The sequence below is a fragment of the Oncorhynchus nerka genome, linkage group LG5 (assembly GCF_034236695.1).
Source record: "Oncorhynchus nerka isolate Pitt River linkage group LG5, Oner_Uvic_2.0, whole genome shotgun sequence".
NCBI lineage: Eukaryota > Metazoa > Chordata > Actinopteri > Salmoniformes > Salmonidae > Oncorhynchus > Oncorhynchus nerka.
Window position 1 is genome coordinate 18,510,541 of NC_088400.1, and position 17,709 is coordinate 18,528,249.

Consider the following 17,709-nt stretch of genomic DNA (forward strand, 5'->3'; position numbering starts at 1 on the left):
CTATACTGTTCCTATAATGTTCCTGTACTGTTCCTATACTGTTCCTATACTATACTGTCCCTATACTGTTCCTATCCCTGTTCTGTTCTATACCCTAAACTGTTCCTATCCTGTTCCTATAATGTTCCTGTACTATCCCTATACTGTCCCTATACTGTCCCTATACTGTTCCTATACTGTTCCTATAATGTTCCTGTACTATCCCTATACTATCCCTATACTGTCCCTATACTGTTCCTATACTGTTCCTATAATGTTCCTGTACTGGTCCTAGTCCTATACTGTTTATATTCCTATACTATTCCTGTTCCTATACTATTCCTGTTCCTATACTGTTTATGTTCCTATACTGTTTATGTTCTTATACTATTCCTCTTTCCTATACTATTCATGTTCCTATACTATTCCTGTTCCTATACTATTCCTGTTCCTATACTGTTTATGTTACTATACTATTCCTGTTCCTATACTATTCCTGTTCCTATACTATTCCTGTTCCTATACTATTCCTGTTCCTATACTGTTTATGTTCCTATACTGTTTATGTTCTTATACTATTCCTCTTTCCTATACTATTCATGTTCCTATACTATTCCTGTTCCTATACTATTCCTGTTCCTATACTGTTTATGTTACTATACTATTCCTGTTCCTATACTATTCCTGTTCCTATACTATTCCTGTTCCTATACTATTCCTGTTCCTATACTGTTTATGTTCTTATACTGTTTATGTTCCTATACTAACCCTCTACTGTTCCTTACTGTTCCCTTTTCTATACCATTCCTGTTCCTATACTGTTCCTTTTCCTATACAGTTTATGTTCCTATACTATCCCTCTACTGTTCCTCTGCGGTTCCTTTTTCTATACTATTCCTGTTCCTATACTGTTCCTATAATTTCCCTATACTGTTCCTGTTCCTATACTGTCTCCATTCCTATACTGTCCCTATTCCTATACGGTCCCCATACCCTATACCCTGTTCCTATACTATCCCTATACTGTTCCTATACTATTCCTATACTGTCCCCATACTGTTCCTATACTATCCCTATACTGTTCCTATCCTGTTCCTATACTGTCCCCCCTATACTGTTCCTATACTATCCCTATACTATTCCTATACTCCTGTTATACCTGTTCCTATACCTGTACTATCCCTATACTGTTCCTATACTATCCCTATATACTGTTCCTATACTGTCCCTATACTATACCCTATACTGTTCCTATACTGTTCCTATACTGTTCCTATACTGTCCCTATACTGTTCCTATATAATGTTCTGTCTATCCTATACTGTTCCTATCCTGTTCCTATACTGTTCCTATACTATCCCTATACTGTTCCTATACTATCCCTATACTGTTCCTATACTATCCCTATACTGTTCCTATACTATCCCTATACTGTTCCTATACCCCCATACTGTTCCTATACTGTTCCTATACTGTCCCCCCATACTGTTCCTATACTGTCCCCATACTGTTCCTATACTATACTGTTCCTATACTATCCCTATACTGTTCCTATCCTGTTCCTATAATGTTCCTGTACTATCCCTATACTGTTCCTATACTGTTCCTATAATGTTCCTGTACTATCCCTATACTGTTCCTATACTATCCCTATACTGTTCCTATACTATCCCTATACTGTTCCTATACTATCCCCATACTGTTCCTATACTGTTCCTATACTGTCCCCATACTGTTCCTATACTGTCTCCATACTGTTCCTATACTATCCCTATACTGTTCCTATCCTGTTGCTATACTGTTCCTATACTGTTCCTATTCCTATACTGTCCCTATACTATTCCCATACTGTCCCCATACTGTTCCTATACTATCCCTATACTGTTCCTATCCTGTTCCTATACTGTTCCTATACTATCCCTATACTGTCCCTATACTGTTCCTATACTATCTCTATACTGTCCCTATACTGTTCCTATACTATCCCTATACTGTTCCTATCCTGTTCCTATAATGTTCCTGTTCCTATATTGTCCGTAGACTGTCCCTATACTGTTTCTCATTCACTTTCATGAGACGTTCTGTCCCCATACTGTTCCTATCCTGTTCCTATACTGTTCCATACTATCCCTATACTGTTCCTATACTATCCCTATTCCTATACTGTCCCCATACTGTTCCTATACTATCCCTATACTGTTCCTATCCTGTTCCTATACTGTCCCTATACTGTTCCTATACTATCCCTATACTGTTCCTATACTGTCCCCATACTGTTCCTATACTATTCATATACTGTCCCTATTCCTATACTGTCCCCATACTGTTCCTATACTATCCCCATACTGTTCCTATACTGTCCCCATACTGTTCCTATCCTGTTCCTATACTGTTCCATACTATCCATATACTGTTCCTATACTATCCCTATTCCTATACTGTCCCCATACTGTTCCTATACTATCCCTATACTGTTCCTATCCTGTTCATATACTGTCCCTATACTGTTCCTATACTATCCCTGTACTGTTCCTATACTATCCCTATACGGGTCCTATCCTGTTCCTATAATGTTCCTGTACTATCCCTATACTGTTCCTATCCTGTTCCTATAATGTTCCTGTACTATCCCTATACTGTTCCTATACTATCCCTATGCTGTTCCTATACTATCCCTATACTGTTCCTATACTATCCCTATACTGTTCCTATACTATCCCCATACCGTTCCTATACTATCCCTATACTGTTCCTATCCTGTTCCTATACTGTTCCTATACTGTCCCCATACTGTTCCTATACTGTCCCTATACTGTTCCTATACTATCCCTATACTGTTCCTATCCTGTTCCTATAATGTTCCTGTACTATCCCTATACTGTTCCTATCCTGTTCCTATACTGTTCCTATACTATCCCTATACTGTTCCTATACTATCCCTATACTGTTCCTATACTATCCCTATACTGTTCCTATCATGTTCCTATAATGTTCCTGTACTATCCCTATACTGTTCCTATACTATCCCTATACTGTTCCTATACTATCCCTATACTGTTCCTATACTATCCCCATACTGTTCCTATACTGTTCCTATACTGTCCCCATACTGTTCCTATACTGTCCCCATACTGTTCCTATACTGTTCCTATACTATCCCTATACTGTTCCTATACTATCCCCATACTGTTCCTATACTATCCCTATACTGTTCCTATCCTGTTCCTATACTGTTCCTATACTGTCCCCATACTGTTCCTATACTGTCCCCATACTGTTCCTATACTATCCCTATACTGTTCCTATACTATCCCTATACTGTTCCTATCCTGTTCCTATAATGTTCCTGTACTATCCCTATACTGTTCCTATCCTGTTCCTATAATGTTCCTGTACTATCCCTATACTGTTCCTATACTATCCCTATACTGTTCCTATACTATCCCTATACTGTTCCTATACTATCCCTATACTGTTCCTATACTATCCCCATACTGTTCCTATACTGTTCCTATACTGTCCCCATACTGTTCCTATACTGTCCCCATACTGTTCCTATACTATCCCTATACTGTTCCTATCCTGTTCCTATACTGTTCCTATACTGTTCCTATTCCTATACTGTCCCTATACTATTCCCATACTGTCCCCATACTGTTCCTATACTATCTCTATACTGTTCCTATCCTGTTCCTATACTGTTCCTATACTATCCCTATACTGTCCCTATACTGTTCCTATACTATCTCTATACTGTTCCTATACTGCCCCTATACTGTTCCTATACTATCCCTATACTGTTCCTATCCTGTTCCTATAATGTTCCTGTTCCTATATTGTCCGTAGACTGTCCCTATACTGTTTCTCATTCACTTTCATGAGACGTTCTTTATCAAAGATACAAGAGGTGTTATTTTGATGGATCTAAATTATCTGAGCTTTGGAGTTCCTCGTCCATTTCTCCTTATCACCCTATTCTGTACACTAAAGGAACATACTCAGTGCTGTAAAGTACTTAAGTAAAACATTTTTGGGGTATCTGTACTTTACTTTACTATTTATATTTTTGACAACTTTTACTTTCACTTCACTACATTTCCTAAGATTTTTTTTTTTTTTACTCCATTCCCTGACACACAAAAGTACTTAGCAGGACAGGAAAATGGTCCATTCACACACTTATCAAGAGAACATCCCTGGTCATCCCTACTGCCTCTGATCTGGTGGACTCACTAAACAGAGAACATCCCTGGTCATCCCTACTGCCTCTGATCTGGTGGACTCACTAAACAGAGAACATCCCTGGTCATCCCTACTGCCTGTGATCTGGTGGACTCACTAAACAGAGAACATCCCTGGTCATCCCTACTGCCTCTGATCTGGTGGACTCACTAAACTGAGAACATCCCTGGTCATCCCTACTGCCTGTGATCTGGTGGACTCACTAAACAGAGAACATCCCTGGTCATCTCTACTGCCTCTGATCTGGTGGACTCACTAAACTGAGAACATCCCTGGTCATCCCTACTGCCTGTGATCTGGTGGACTCACTAAACAGAGAACATCCCTGGTCATCCCTACTGCCTGTGATCTGGTGGACTCACTACATACACATGCTTTTGTGTTGGAGTGTGCCCCTGGCTATCTGTAAAAAGAAAATGGTGCTGTCTGGTTAACATAATATAAAGAATTGGAAATTATTTATGCTTTTACTTTTGATACTTTAGTATATTTGAGCAATTACATTTACTTTTGATACTTAAGTATACTGTATTTAAAAACGACAACTTTTAGACCACTGAACCTACTACTAATCCATTTGATTTGGTGCGGTAATGCCCCAGCCCCCCAAAGACAAAATAACTAAAGGAGTCATCACGTCTGAAATAAATATATAAAATTATCCAAATTAAAGCACATCAAAGAGGATCAATAACACCCACTGCAGCCCAATTAAATGTAACGCTGAGGACAAAGCAATTAAGGGAAAACTGGCCAATTTATCCTCAATACTAATTAAAGATACTATTGTAGGATAGGATGGGATGCAATTGCTCCCAATCAGCTGGTGGTAAAGAAGAGGATGGAAGACACACACACACAAACGCACACACACACAGGAACACATGCATGCACACACACCCATACACACAATTGTACACACAATTGAGCACGCTCCTACACACAAAACATAGCTCTATAAGGATCTGAATAATTGTGTTTGTAGTGAAGTATCAGACAGCTGTGTTGGCTGGCTGGGTTAATCATGACTCATCAGGCCTATGTAAGGACGGACGTTAACCAAAACTGGAATTATCCAGATTAAAAGTGTCTGAATCTTCACTACACTGCTCCTCTCCTCTTTAATGACTTATCTCAATAGATTCACTGCAACTAAACTGGCAGAGGAGACTTTAGAGGGAAACTTTACATGGTAGGAGAGACTTTAGAGGGAAACTTTACATGGTAGGAGAGACTTTAGGGAAACTTTACATGGTAGGAGAGACTTTAGGGAAACGTTACATGGTAGGAGAGACTTTAGGGAAACTTTATATGGTAGGAGAGACTTGAGGGAAACTTTACATGGTAGGAGAGACTTTAGGGAAACTTTACATGGTAGGAGAGACTTTAGAGGGAAACTTTACATGGTAGGAGAGACTTTAGGGAAACTTTACATGGTAGGAGAGACTTGAGGGAAACTTTACATTGTATGATAGACTTGAGGGAAACTTTACATGGTAGGAGAGACTTTAGGGAAACTTTACATGGGAGGAGAGACTTGAGGGAAACTTTACATGGTAGGAGAGACTTGAGGGAAACTTTACATGGTAGGAGAGACTTGAGGGAAACTTTACATGGTAGGAGAGACTTGAGGGAAACTTTACATGGTAGGAGAGACTTTAGAGGGAAACTTTACATTGTAGGAGAGACTTGAGGGAAACTGTACATGGTAGACTTGAGGGAAACTTTACATGGTAGGAGAGACTTTAGAGGGAAACTTTACATTGTAGGAGAGACTTGAGGGAAACTTTACATGGTAGGAGAGACTTGAGGGAAACTTTACATGGTAGGAGAGACTTGAGGGAAACTTTACATGGTAGGAGAGACTTTAGAGGGAAACTTTACATTGTAGGAGAGACTTGAGGGAAACTTTACATGTTAACTAATACAACACAGATATAAGAGAAAAGACGAGAAGATAACTAACATTAGTACAATACTTATCAAGACCTAACAATCTAAATGTAGCTACACATCTACTGGGAGACACACTCCTACCTACACAGTCCATACCTGAGATGAAGTATCGTAGGAAGACTGGAGAAAACTCCACGTAGTCTGAGAGAGCAGGAACACACAAGTCCTTTAACATCATGACAATATAGCATAATCTATCTAGCTACTATATTTCAATATTGATGTATAGCTAAGTGTCTCGCCTATAGTCAACAACTAGGCTATCAAAAGGAGAGGTGAAAGCCTTGTGAGAATAGGATGTGTGTGTGTTGTTTATGTGTGTGTGTGCATGTGGACATGTGTGTGAATGTGTATGTGTTTATGTGTTCATTACAGCCTGCCTTGTAGACCCACAGGGATAACCTACTGGTGTTGAAGGTGAGAACCACACAAGGTAACATAGAGCATCAGACAAAGACAGTGTGTTATAGTGTTAATTAACAAGCTCTGCTGCTAGAGACAGGGTGGAATAGTGTTATCTAGCTCTGCTGCTAGAGACAGAGTGGAATAGTGTTATCTAGCTCTGCTGCTAGAGACAGAGTGGAATAGTGTTATCTAGCTCTGCTGATAGAGACAGAGTGGAATAGTGTTATCTAGCTCTGCTGATAGAGACAGAGACACAGACAGTGTGTTGTTGTGTTAATTAACAAGCTCTGCTGCCAGAGACAGAGTGGAATAGTGTTATCTAGCTCTGCTGCTAGAGACAGAGTGGAATAGTGTTATCTAGCTCTGCTGATAGAGACAGAGTGGAATAGTGTTATCTAGCTCTGCTGATAGAGACAGAGTGGAATAGTGTTATCTAGCTCTGCTGATAGAGACAGAGTGGAATAGTGTTATCTAGCTCTGCTGCTAGAGACAGTGTGTCATAGTGTTATCTAGCTCTGCTGATAGAGACAGAGACACAGACAGTGTGTCATAGTGTTATCTAGCTCTGCTGATAGAGACAGAGACAGAGACAGTGTGTTATAGTGTTAACTAGCTCTGCTGCTAGAGACAGAGACAGTGTGTTATAATGTTATCTAGATCTGCTGCTAGAGACAGAGACACAGACAGTGTGTTATAGTGTTAACTAGCTCTGCTGTTAGAGACAGAGACAGTGTGTTATAGTGTTAACTAGATCTGCTGCTAGAGACAGTGTGTTATAGTGTTAACTAGATCTGCTGCTAGAGACAGAGACAGAGACAGTGAGTTATAGTGTTAACTAGATCTGCTGCTAGAGACAGTGTGTTATAGTGTTAACTAGATCTGCTGCTAGAGACAGAGACAGAGACAGTGTGTTATAGTGTTAACTAGCTCTGCTGTTAGAGACAGAGACATTGTGTTATAGTGGTAACAAGCTCTGCTGCTAGAGACTGTGTGTTATAGTGTTAACTAGCTCTGCTGCTAGTGACAGAGACAGAGACAGTGTGTTATAGAGTTAACTATCTCTGCTGTTAGAGACAGATACATTGTGTTATAGTGGTAACAAGCTCTGCTGCTAGAGCCAGAGACAGTGTGTTATAGAGTTAACTAGGAAGGCTGATAGAGACAGAGACAGAGACAGTGTGTTATAGTGGTAACAAGCTCTACTGCTAGAGACAGAGACAGAGACAGTGTGTTATAGTGTTAACTAGCTCTGCTGCTAGAGACAGAGCCAGTGTGTTATAGTGTTAACTAGCTCTGCTGCTAGAGACAGAGACAGAGACAGTGTGTTATGGTGTTATCTAGATCTGCTGCTGGAGACAGAGACAGTGTGTTATAGTGTTAACTAGCTCTACTGCTAGAGACAGAGACAGTGTGTTATAGTGTTAACTAGCTCTGCTGCTAGAGACAGAGACAGTGTGTTATAGAGTTAACTATCTCTGGTGTTAGAGACAGAGCCATTGTGTTGTAGTGGTAACAAGCTCTGCTGCGAGAGACAGAGACAGAGACAGTGTGTTATAATGGTAACTAGTTATGCTGCTAGAGACAGAGACATTGTGTTATAGTGGTAACAAGCTCCGCTGTTAGAGACAGAGACAGGGACAGTGTGTTTTAGTGTTAACTAGCTCTGGTGCTAGAGACAGAGACAGAGAGAGTGTGTTAAAATGTTAACTAGCACTGCTGCTAGAGACAGAGACAGTGTATTATAGTGTTGAACTAGCTCTGCTGCTAGAGACAGTGTGTTATATTGTGAACTAGCAAAGATGCTACAGACAGAGACAGTGTGTCATAGTGTTAACTAGTTCTGCTGCTAGAGACAGAGACAGAGACAGTGTGTCATAGTGTTAACCTGTTGCCTCTACTTGGGACGCTTGCGTCCCAACTAGAGCTCTGGAAATGCAAATGCGCTACGCTAAATGCTAATAGTATTAGTTAAAACTCAAAAGTTCATTAAAATACACATGCAGGGTATCAAATTAAAGCTACACTCGTTGTGAATCCAGGCAACAAGTCCGATTTTTAAAATGCTTTTCGGCGACAGCATGAGAAGCTATTATCTGATAGCATGCACCAATACACTACAACAGAAAAGCACAGCAGGGGACGTAAACAAAATAATTAGCATTTCGGCGTTACACAAACCGCACAATAAAATAGAAAACAGTCATTACCTTTCACCATCTTCTTTGTTGGCACTCCTAGATGTCCCATAAACACTATTGGGTCTTTATTTCGATTAAATCGGGCCATATAAAGCCAAGATATCGTTATATGTAGACTGTGTGATAAACGAAAAAAACAGCGATTTCACAACGTAACGTCATTTTTAAAATTCAAAAAGTAGACGATAAACTTTCACAAAACACTTGAAATACGTTTGTAATGCTACTTTAGGTATTAGTAAACGTTAATAAGCGATAAAAATCATCCGTGGCGATGTAAATATCATTAGCTGTCGTCTTGGAAAAAATTTCAGGAGAGAGCTCTTCCGGAATGATCTGGGCGGAGACCGGAGGTAAGTCGTGCCCCTCTTTCGGTTCAACCAAGAATCAAAGAGGATTCAATTCACAAGACTCTGGACAACATGGGGATGCTGTGGGAGTTGAATGCTCGGTCTTATCTAATTCGGCTCACTGTTAACAATTGCTGGAAGTGGCGCAAGGATATTTATTTCCATTTTCTGTGATCAGGTTTTCCTGCGCTTTCCGATGTAACGCACGTTATGTAAAAGCCACAGTCGTGATTTAACCAGTTTTAAAAACGTCCGAGGGTTTCCTATCCACACATTCTAACCATATGAACGTACTATATTCCTGGCATGAGTAGCAGGGCGCTGAAATGTTGCGCGATTTTTAACAAAATGTTCAAAAAAGTAGAGGGTTGACTGAAGAGGTTAACTAGCTCTGCTGCTAGAGACAGAGACTGTGTGTTAGAGTGTTAACTAGCTCTGCTGCTATAGACAGAGATAGAGACAGTGTGTTATAGTGTTAACTAGCAAAGCTGCTAGAGACAGAGACAGTGTGTTATAGTGTTAACTAGGAAGGCTGATAGAGACAGAGACAGTGTGTTATAGTGTTAACTAGCTCTGCTGCTAGAGACAGACACAGAGACAGTGTGTTATAATGTTAACTAGATTTGCTGCTAGAGACAGTGTGTTAGAGTGTTAACTAGCTCTGCTGCTAGAGACAGAAACCGTGTGTTAGAGTGTTAACTAGCTCTGCTGCTAGAGACATAAACAGTGTGTTAGAGTGTTACCTAGCTCTGCTGCTAGAGACAGACACAGAGACAGTGTGTTATAATGTTAACTAGCTCTTCTGCTAGAGACAGAAACAGTGTGTTAGAGTGTTATCTAGCTCTGCTGCTAGAGACAGTGTGTTAGAGTGTTAACTAGCTCTGCTGCTAGAGACAGACACAGAGACAGTGTGTTATAATGTTAACTAGCTCTTCTGCTAGAGACAGAAACAGTGTGTTAGAGTGTTAACTAGATCTGCTGCAAGAGACAGAGACAGAGACAGAGACAGAGCCAGTATGTTATAGTGTTCACTAGCTCTTCTGCTAGAGACAGAGACAGTATGTTATAGTGTTAACTAGCTCTTCTGCTAGAGACAGAGACAGTGTGTTATAGTGTTAACATGCTCTGCTGCTAGAGACAGAGACAGTATGTTATAGTGTTAACTAGCTCTTCTGCTAGAGACAGAGACAGTGTGTTATAGTGTTAACATGCTCTGCTGCTAGAGACAGAGACAGAGACAGTGTGTTAGAGTGTTAACTAGCTCTGCTGCTAGAGACAGAGACAGTATGTTATATTGTTATCTAGATCTGCTGCTAGAAACAGAGACAGTATGTTATATTGTTAACTAGCTCTTCTGCTAGAGACAGAGACAGTGTGTTATAGTGTTAACTTGCTCTGCTGCTAGAGACAGAGACAGAGACAGTATGTTATAGTGTTAACTAGCTCTTCTGCTAGAACAGAGACAGTGTGTTATAGTGTTAACTAGCTCTGCTGCTAGAGACAGAGACAGTATGTTATATTGTTATCTAGCTCTGCTGCTAGAGACAGAGACAGAGACAAGCTCTGCTGCTAGAGACAGTGTGTTATAGTGTTAACTAGCTCTGCTGCTAGAGACAGAGACTGTGTGTTAGCTAGCTCTGCTGCTAGAGACAGACACAGAGACAGTGTGTTATAATGTTAACTAGCTCTTCTGCTAGAGACAGAAACAGTGTGTTATAGTGTTATCTAGCTCTGCTGCTAGAGACAGTGTGTTAGAGTGTTAACTAGCTCTGCTGCTAGAGACAGACACAGAGACAGTGTGTTATAATGTTAACTAGCTCTTCTGCTAGAGACAGAAACAGTGTGTTAGAGTGTTAACTAGATCTGCTGCAAGAGAGAGAGACAGACAGTGTGTTATAGTGTTATCTAGATCTGCTGCTAGAGACAGAGACAGAGACAGAGACAGAGCCAGTATGTTATAGTGTTCACTAGCTCTTCTGCTAGAGACAGAGACAGTGTGTTATAGTGTTAACTAGCAAAGCTGCTAGAGACAGAGACAGTGTTATAGTGTTAACTAGGAAGGCTGATAGAGACAGAGACAGTGTGTTATAGTGTTAACTAGCTCTGCTGCTAGAGACAGACACAGAGACAGTGTGTTATAATGTTAACTAGATTTGCTGCTAGAGACAGTGTGTTAGAGTGTTAACTAGCTCTGCTGCTAGAGACAGAAACCGTGTGTTAGAGTGTTAACTAGCTCTGCTGCTAGAGACATAAACAGTGTGTTAGAGTGTTAGCTAGCTCTGCTTCTAGAGACAGACACAGAGACAGTGTGTTATAATGTTAACTAGCTCTTCTGCTAGAGACAGAAACAGTGTGTTAGAGTGTTAACTAGATCTGCTGCAAGAGACAGACAGTGTGTTATAGTGTTATCTAGATCTGCTGCTAGAGACAGAGACAGAGACAGAGCAAGTGTGTTATAGTGTTCACTAGCTCTTCTGCTAGAGACAGAGACAGTGTGTTATAGTGTTAACACGCTCTGCTGCTCGAGACAGAGACAGTATGTTATAGTGTTAACTAGCTCTTCTGCTAGAGACAGAGACAGTGTGTTATAGTGTTAACACGCTCTGCTGCTAGAGACAGAGACAGAGACAGTGTGTTAGAGTGTTAACTAGCTCTGCTGCTAGAGACAGAGACAGTATGTTATAGTGTTAACTAGCTCTGCTGCTAGAGACAGAGACAGTATGTTATATTGTTATCTAGATCTGCTGCTAGAGACAGTGTGTTAGAGTGTTAACAAGCTCTGCTGCTAGAGACAGTGTGTTATAGTGTTAACTAGCTCTGCTGAGAGAGACAGAAACAGTGTGTTAGAGTGTTAACTAGCTCTGCTGCTAGAGACAGAGACAGTGTGTTATAGAGTTAACTATCTCTGGTGTTAGAGACAGAGCCATTGTGTTGTAGTGGTAACAAGCTCTGCTGCGAGAGACAGAGACAGAGACAGTGTGTTATAATGGTAACTAGTTATGCTGCTAGAGACAGAGACATTGTGTTATAGTGGTAACAAGCTCCGCTGTTAGAGACAGAGACAGGGACAGTGTGTTTTAGTGTTAACTAGCTCTGGTGCTAGAGACAGAGACAGAGAGAGTGTGTTAAAATGTTAACTAGCACTGCTGCTAGAGACAGAGACAGTGTATTATAGTGTTGAACTAGCTCTGCTGCTAGAGACAGTGTGTTATATTGTGAACTAGCAAAGATGCTACAGACAGAGACAGTGTGTCATAGTGTTAACTAGTTCTGCTGCTAGAGACAGAGACAGAGACAGTGTGTCATAGTGTTAACCTGTTGCCTCTACTTGGGACGCTTGCGTCCCAACTAGCTCTGGAAATGCAAATGCGCTACGCTAAATGCTAATAGTATTAGTTAAAACTCAAAAGTTCATTAAAATACACATGCAGGGTATCAAATTAAAGCTACACTCGTTGTGAATCCAGGCAACAAGTCCGATTTTTAAAATGCTTTTCGGCGACAGCATGAGAAGCTATTATCTGATAGCATGCACCAATACACTACAACAGAAAAGCACAGCAGGGGCGTAAACAAAATAATTAGCATTTAGTGTTACACAAACCGCACAATAAAATAGAAAACAGTCATTACCTTTCACCATCTTCTTTGTTGGCACTCCTAGATGTCCCATAAACACTATTGGGTCTTTATTTCGATTAAATCGGGCCATATAAAGCCAAGATATCGTTATATGTAGACTGTGTGATAAACGAAAAAAACAGCGATTTCACAGCGTAACGTCATTTTTAAAATTCAAAAAGTAGACGATAAACTTTCACAAAACACTTCGAAATACGTTTGTAATGCTACTTTAGGTATTAGTAAACGTTAATAAGCGATAAAAATCATCCGTGGCGATGTAAATATCATTAGCTGTCGTCTTGGAAAAAATTTCAGGAGAGAGCTCTTCCGGAATGATCTGGGCGGAGACCGGAGGTAAGTCGTGCCCCTCTTTCGGTTCAACCAAGAATCAAAGAGATTCAATTCACAAGACTCTGGACAACATGGGGATGCTGTAGGAGTTGAATGCTCGGTCTTATCTAATTCGGCTCACTGTTAACAATTGCTGGAAGTGGCGCAAGGATATTTATTTCCATTTTCTGTGATCAGGTTTTCCTGCGCTTTCCGATGTAACGCAGTTATGTAAAAGCCACAGTCGTGATTTAACCAGTTTTAAAAACGTCCGAGGGTTTCCTATCCACATTCTAACCATATGAACGTACTATATTCCTGGCATGAGTAGCAGGGCGCTGAAATGTTGCGCGATTTTTAACAAAATGTTCAAAAAAGTAGAGGGTTGACTGAAGAGGTTAACTAGCTCTGCTGCTAGAGACAGAGACTGTGTGTTAGAGTGTTAACTAGCTCTGCTGCTATAGACAGAGATAGAGACAGTGTGTTATAGTGTTAACTAGCAAAGCTGCTAGAGACAGAGACAGTGTGTTATAGTGTTAACTAGGAAGGCTGATAGAGACAGAGACAGTGTGTTATAGTGTTAACTAGCTCTGCTGCTAGAGACAGACACAGAGACAGTGTGTTATAATGTTAACTAGATTTGCTGCTAGAGACAGTGTGTTAGAGTGTTAACTAGCTCTGCTGCTAGAGACAGAAACCGTGTGTTAGAGTGTTAACTAGCTCTGCTGCTAGAGACATAAACAGTGTGTTAGAGTGTTACCTAGCTCTGCTGCTAGAGACAGACACAGAGACAGTGTGTTATAATGTTAACTAGCTCTTCTGCTAGAGACAGAAACAGTGTGTTAGAGTGTTATCTAGCTCTGCTGCTAGAGACAGTGTGTTAGAGTGTTAACTAGCTCTGCTGCTAGAGACAGACACAGAGACAGTGTGTTATAATGTTAACTAGCTCTTCTGCTAGAGACAGAAACAGTGTGTTAGAGTGTTAACTAGATCTGCTGCAAGAGACAGAGACAGAGACAGAGACAGAGCCAGTATGTTATAGTGTTCACTAGCTCTTCTGCTAGAGACAGAGACAGTATGTTATAGTGTTAACTAGCTCTTCTGCTAGAGACAGAGACAGTGTGTTATAGTGTTAACATGCTCTGCTGCTAGAGACAGAGACAGTATGTTATAGTGTTAACTAGCTCTTCTGCTAGAGACAGAGACAGTGTGTTATAGTGTTAACATGCTCTGCTGCTAGAGACAGAGACAGAGACAGTGTGTTAGAGTGTTAACTAGCTCTGCTGCTAGAGACAGAGACAGTATGTTATATTGTTATCTAGATCTGCTGCTAGAAACAGAGACAGTATGTTATATTGTTAACTAGCTCTTCTGCTAGAGACAGAGACAGTGTGTTATAGTGTTAACTTGCTCTGCTGCTAGAGACAGAGACAGAGACAGTATGTTATAGTGTTAACTAGCTCTTCTGCTAGAGACAGAGACAGTGTGTTATAGTGTTAACACGCTCTGCTGCTAGAGACAGAGACAGTATGTTATATTGTTATCTAGATCTGCTGCTAGAGACAGAGACTGTGTGTTAGAGTGTTAACAAGCTCTGCTGCTAGAGACAGTGTGTTATAGTGTTAACTAGCTCTGCTGCTAGAGACAGAGACTGTGTGTTAGAGTGTTAACTAGCTCTGCTGCTAGAGACAGACACAGAGACAGTGTGTTATAATGTTAACTAGCTCTTCTGCTAGAGACAGAAACAGTGTGTTAGAGTGTTATCTAGCTCTGCTGCTAGAGACAGTGTGTTAGAGTGTTAACTAGCTCTGCTGCTAGAGACAGACACAGAGACAGTGTGTTATAATGTTAACTAGCTCTTCTGCTAGAGACAGAAACAGTGTGTTAGAGTGTTAACTAGATCTGCTGCAAGAGACAGAGACAGACAGTGTGTTATAGTGTTATCTAGATCTGCTGCTAGAGACAGAGACAGAGACAGAGACAGAGCCAGTATGTTATAGTGTTCACTAGCTCTTCTGCTAGAGACAGAGACAGTGTGTTATAGTGTTAACTAGCAAAGCTGCTAGAGACAGAGACAGTGTTATAGTGTTAACTAGGAAGGCTGATAGAGACAGAGACAGTGTGTTATAGTGTTAACTAGCTCTGCTGCTAGAGACAGACACAGAGACAGTGTGTTATAATGTTAACTAGATTTGCTGCTAGAGACAGTGTGTTAGAGTGTTAACTAGCTCTGCTGCTAGAGACAGAAACCGTGTGTTAGAGTGTTAACTAGCTCTGCTGCTAGAGACATAAACAGTGTGTTAGAGTGTTAGCTAGCTCTGCTTCTAGAGACAGACACAGAGACAGTGTGTTATAATGTTAACTAGCTCTTCTGCTAGAGACAGAAACAGTGTGTTAGAGTGTTAACTAGATCTGCTGCAAGAGACAGACAGTGTGTTATAGTGTTATCTAGATCTGCTGCTAGAGACAGAGACAGAGACAGAGCAAGTGTGTTATAGTGTTCACTAGCTCTTCTGCTAGAGACAGAGACAGTGTGTTATAGTGTTAACACGCTCTGCTGCTCGAGACAGAGACAGTATGTTATAGTGTTAACTAGCTCTTCTGCTAGAGACAGAGACAGTGTGTTATAGTGTTAACACGCTCTGCTGCTAGAGACAGAGACAGAGACAGTGTGTTAGAGTGTTAACTAGCTCTGCTGCTAGAGACAGAGACAGTATGTTATAGTGTTAACTAGCTCTGCTGCTAGAGACAGAGACAGTATGTTATATTGTTATCTAGATCTGCTGCTAGAGACAGTGTGTTAGAGTGTTAACAAGCTCTGCTGCTAGAGACAGTGTGTTATAGTGTTAACTAGCTCTGCTGAGAGAGACAGAAACAGTGTGTTAGAGTGTTAACTAGCTCTGCTGCTAGAGACAGAGACTGTGTGTTAGAGTGTTAACTAGCTCTGCTGCTATAGACAGAGATAGAGACAGTGTGTTATAGTGTTAACTAGCAAAGCTGCTAGAGACAGAGACAGTGTGTTATAGTGTTAACTAGGAAGGCTGATAGAGACAGAGACAGTGTGTTATAGTGTTATCTAGCTCTGCTGCTAGAGACAGACACAGAGACAGTGTTTTATAATGTTAACTAGATTTGCTGCTAGAGACAGTGTGTTAGTGTGTTAACTAGCTCTGCTGCTATAGACATAAACAGTGTGTTAGAGTGTTACCTAGCTCTGCTGCTAGAGACAGAAACAGTGTGTTAGGGTGTTATCTAGCTCTGCTGCTAGAGACAGAAACAGTGTGTTAGAGTGTTATCTAGCTCTGCTGCTAGAGACAGTGTGTTCGAGTGTTAACTAGATCTGCTAGACATAGACAGAGACAGTGTGTTATAGTGTTAACTAGCTCTGCTAATAGAGACAGTGTGTTATAGTGTTATCTAGGAAAGCTGATAGAGACAGTGTGTTATAGTGTTAACTAGCTCTGCTGCTAGAGACAGAGACAGTGTGTTATATTGTTATCTAGATCTGCTGCTAGAGACAGAGACAGTGTGTTATAATGTTAACTAGATCTGCTGCTAGAGACAGTGTGTTATAGTGTTAACTAGCTCTTCTGCTAGAGACAGAAACAGTGTGTTAGTGTGTTATCTAGCTCTGCTGCTAGAGACAGACACAGAGACAGTGTGTTATAATGTTAACTAGCTCTGCTGCTAGAGACAGAAACAGTGTGTTAGAGTGTTATCTAGCTCTGCTGCTAGAGACAGTGTGGTAGAGTGTTAACTAGCTCTGCTGCTAGAGACAGAGACAGAGACACTGTGTTATAGTGTTAACTAGCTCTGCTGCTAGAGACATAGACAGAGACAGTGTGTTATAGTGTTAACTAGCTCTGCTGCTAGAGACAGAAACCGTGTGTTAGAGTGTTAACTAGCTCTGCTGCTAGAGACATAAACAGTGTGTTAGAGTGTTACCTAGCTCTGCTGCTAGAGACAGAAACAGTGTGTTAGGGTGTTATCTAGCTCTGCTGCTAGAGACAGAAACAGTGTGTTAGTGTGTTATCTAGCTCTGCTGCTAGAGACAGACACAGAGACAGTGTGTTATAATGTTAACTAGCTCTGCTGCTAGAGACAGAAACAGTGTGTTAGAGTGTTATCTAGCTCTGCTGCTAGAGACAGTGTGGTAGAGTGTTAACTAGCTCTGCTGCTAGAGACAGACACAGAGACAGTGTGTTATAATGTTAACTAGCTCTGCTGCTAGAGACAGAAACAGTGTGTTAGAGTGTATTCTAGCTCTGCTGCTAGAGACAGTGTCTTAGAGTGTTAAATAGCTCTGCTGCTAGAGACAGACACAGAGACAGTGTTTTATAATGTTAACTAGATTTGCTGCTAGAGACAGTGTGTTAGAGTGTTAACTAGCTCTGCTGCTAGAGACAGAAACCGTGTGTTAGAGTGTTAACTAGCTCTGCTGCTAGAGACATAAACAGTGTGTTAGAGTGTTACCTAGCTCTGCTGCTAGAGACAGAAACAGTGTGTTAGGGTGTTATCTAGCTCTGCTGCTAGAGACTGAAACAGTGTGTTAGAGTGTTATCTAGCTCTGCTGCTAGAGACAGTGTGTTCGAGTGTTAACTAGATCTGCTAGACATAGACAGAGA

The 17,709-nt window shown here is 40.8% G+C and overlaps 1 protein-coding gene across 1 annotated transcript in view; it reads right to left on the bottom strand.

The window, feature by feature from the left end:
• LOC115126950 (teneurin-2-like) overlaps nt 1-17,709 on the bottom strand; it is a 408,099-nt gene that overhangs the window by 367,490 nt on the left and 22,900 nt on the right. Inside the window, exon 2 of the mRNA XM_065018426.1 lies at nt 6,274-6,318. Within this exon, the coding sequence (XP_064874498.1) occupies nt 6,274-6,318 (45 nt within the window). The remainder of the gene's footprint in view (nt 1-6,273; nt 6,319-17,709) is intronic.